This window comes from Palaemon carinicauda, chromosome 19, assembly GCF_036898095.1.
Source record: "Palaemon carinicauda isolate YSFRI2023 chromosome 19, ASM3689809v2, whole genome shotgun sequence".
Lineage (NCBI taxonomy): Eukaryota > Metazoa > Arthropoda > Malacostraca > Decapoda > Palaemonidae > Palaemon > Palaemon carinicauda.
Window position 1 is genome coordinate 34,422,213 of NC_090743.1, and position 3,337 is coordinate 34,425,549.

Genomic DNA, 3,337 nt, shown 5'->3' on the forward strand with positions numbered 1-3,337 from the left:
TTTATTTTATTTAGAATTGTTAGGTATTTGTTATTATGTAATGTAAAGTGCTATTCTGATGTTTAACAAGCAACACTTCTGGACAGGTCTCAAAAGCATTGCATCATGATTCATCTTAATTTTATCCTCAAGTTTTTTTATATTTCCTTATTTTTTTTTTTCATTTCTTATTAGATTAAATTCAATTATCTTTTCTCCAAGCTTTGTCTAAATATCTGTAGATGTCGGCGGTGGTTATTATTATTATTATTATTATTATTATTATTATTATTATTATTATTATTATTATTTTATCATCATTATCATTATTATTGTTGTTTTTGTTGTTGTCGTTGTTGTTGTTATGAATTTCCTTTGGCTTTGTATGATATAACTGGGGTCATTATGACTACTATAGGGATTATTATAATCATCATTAATGTTCATATATGTGTTTGGCCCTAGATTCCAGCAGTAAGATAGAAATTATGCTTTCCTTTTTCGTCTACAGAATAGAAATAACCTTATCCATTTTATCTATACAAAAGAGAAAATGTCCCAGGAAGAAACTTGATCATTCTGTTACTCCTGGCTCCTACAAATGCCCCAGTTTTCGTCACATCGTTGTTGTTTTGTCTTGCCTCTATTCCAGCTTATTTTTCATCGTTATGCCTCAGGTCCCTCATATTTCTTTGCTATTTGTCAGAGCGAGAATACGTCTCATTTGTCAGGTCGAGAATAAACCTGTTCTCTTGTCCTTGATCTCTTCCAAATAGTCCAGAATTCTTTTTCGTTCCATGGGTCTCCAAAATCAGTAAGGAAATATTTTGATCTGTTTTAATCATGTTTTTCCTGACCTTATATTTGCATTTTTGATGAGTTTTCCTTTTTTACATATATTTTTATTATGCTAATTGTATGTTTTATTGTCTATATTTTCTTTTGCTTTTAGATATATTTATAATATAATTTTATTAAATTTATGATGACGCGGAATGAGCCTGGTCATCTCGTCTTAGACTTTATAATGCAGTTTAAGGAAATTCAATTTGATTTTTTTTTTTTTTAATCTTCCTTTAGTATCAGGACTTCCGGTAGTATCTGGTACCTTATGCAGGAACCATAACTCATTATAATGTTTCATGAATTGATGAAAATTCAATATATTATCAAACGTATTTTATAATTTTTATAACTTATTGGTTTGAAAAAAAAAATAGTTATAACGATGCTTCAGTTATGTCAAACTATTTTCGATGATAGTTGTAAACTAACCTCATATTGGTTTAAACTATCCAGTTAATCTTGAAAATCTTTAACATTTATATCTTTTTTGGTTTGAACCAGTTTTAAAATGAAAGGTGAGATCTGTCTTAATTGCCGGGGAAGGTTATTTTAATCGAGATTAGCTCCTCAAAGCAGAGTCTACTGGGTGAATCTGAAGTTCATCCTAGTTTGCAAGCTACTGAGGACGTAGTTAGCCAAAATGAGTACCATAGTGACCTTTTCCTTGCAGTATAATTCTTCAAAATCAGCGTTTTGAATTACCATAATCTATGTAACGCCAGTGATACCAAATCAGTCAGTTAGTTAAAATCTGTATTTCTGTGTCTGGTTGCTTCTAGAAGGGCCTGCCTAAGAATTTAAATCTGATGACGGTAGCAATGAAAGCAACTCACTATTGTTTGGTTGCCAGTGTTGGTGATAACGAAGTTATAGTTATGGAGACAACAAGGAAATCTGTAGCTGCACCATAAGCAATGGTAGTCGAGAGGATTGTAGTAGGAGCAGTTGTAAATTCGTCAGTATTAGCAGTTGAAACTGTAACAGTAGCAGTATCAGTTGCAATTTTGATAGCAGCTGCAATTTTCATAGCAGCAGTATCAGCTGCAATTTTGAAAGCAGCAGAAGCAGCTGCAATTTTGATAGCAGTAGTAGCAGCTCAAATTTTTATAGCATCAGTAGCAGCTGCAATTTTGATAGCATCAGTAACAGCTGCAATTTTGATAGCATTAGTAGCAGTTGTAATTCAGATAGCAGCAGTAGCAGGTGCAATTTTAGTAGTAGCAGTAGCAGCTGCAATTTTGATAGCATTAGTAGCAGTTGTAATTCAGATAGCAGCAGTAGCAGGTGCAATTTTAGTAGTAGCAGTAGCAGCTGCGATTTTGATAGCATCAGTAGCAGCTTCAATTTTGATAGCATCAGTAACAGCTGCAATTTTCATAGCATTAGTAGCAGTTGTAATTCAGATAGCAGCAGTAGCAGGTGCAATTTTAGTAGTAGCAGTAGCAGCTGCAATTTTGATAGCATCAGTAGCAGCTTCAATTTTGATAGCATCAGTAGCAGCTGTAATTTTTGATAGCAGTAGTAGCAGCTGCAATTTTGATAGCAGCAGTAGCAGCTGCAATTTTGATAGTAGCAGTAGCAGCTGCAATTTTGATAGCATCAGTAGCAGCTTCAATTTTGATAGCATCAGTAGCAGCTGTAATTTTGATAGCAGCAGTAGCAGCTGCAATTTTGATAGCAACAGTAGCAGTTGCAATTTTGATAGCAGTAGTAACAGCTCTAATTTGGCTAGCATCAATAGCAGCTGCAATTTTGATAGCATTGGTAACAGCTGCAATTTTGATAGCATCAGTAGCAGTTGCAATTCAGATAGCAGCAGTAGCAGCTGCAATTTTAGTAGCATCATTAGCAACTCCAATTTTGACAGCAGTGGTAGCAGCTGCAATTTTGATAGCATCAGTAGCAGCTGAAATTTTGATAGCATCAGTAGCAGCTCCAATTTTTATGGCATCAGTAGCAACGACGATTTTGATAGCAGCAGTACAAGCTGCAATTTTGATAGCATCAGTAGCAGCTGCAATTTAGATAGCAGCAGTAGCAGCTGAAATTTTGATAGCAACAGTAGCAGCTGCAATTTTGATAGCAGCTGTAGTAGCTGCAATTTTGATAGCAGCATTAGCAGCTGTAATTTTGATAGCAACAGTATCAACTGAAATTTTGATAGCATCAGTAGCAGCTTCAAATTTGATAGCAGCAGTAGCAGCTGCAATTTTGATAGCAGCAGTAGCAGCTGAAATTCTGATAGCAGCAGTAGTAGCTGCAATTTTGATAGCAGTAGTGTATTCGCAGCTTGGACAGCTGTAGTAGTTGCAGAGTTGACAGCCATAGTAGGAGATTGAGATTTGTCAAAAGCAGCTTTTGCAACTCTCAGCAGCAGTTTGTAGTAGCAATAACAGAGGCACAGAAACAAGATGAACAGCAGCATGTTTAAATGCTGCAGCAGTAACAGTCACATTTAAAGTAGGTAATACCCTTAACAAAAATACCAGCAGTTAGAACACTAGGAGCGATA

General features: G+C 35.1%; 1 protein-coding gene across 1 annotated transcript; it reads left to right on the top strand.

The window, feature by feature from the left end:
• The first annotated feature begins 1,739 nt into the window (after positions 1–1,739).
• On the top strand, positions 1,740–2,735 carry LOC137658956 (antifreeze protein Maxi-like). Its single transcript, XM_068394066.1, has one exon. The coding sequence runs from the start codon at positions 1,740–1,742 to the stop codon at positions 2,733–2,735; it is 996 nt and encodes a 331-aa protein (XP_068250167.1).
• Positions 2,736–3,337: the final 602 nt, after the last annotated feature.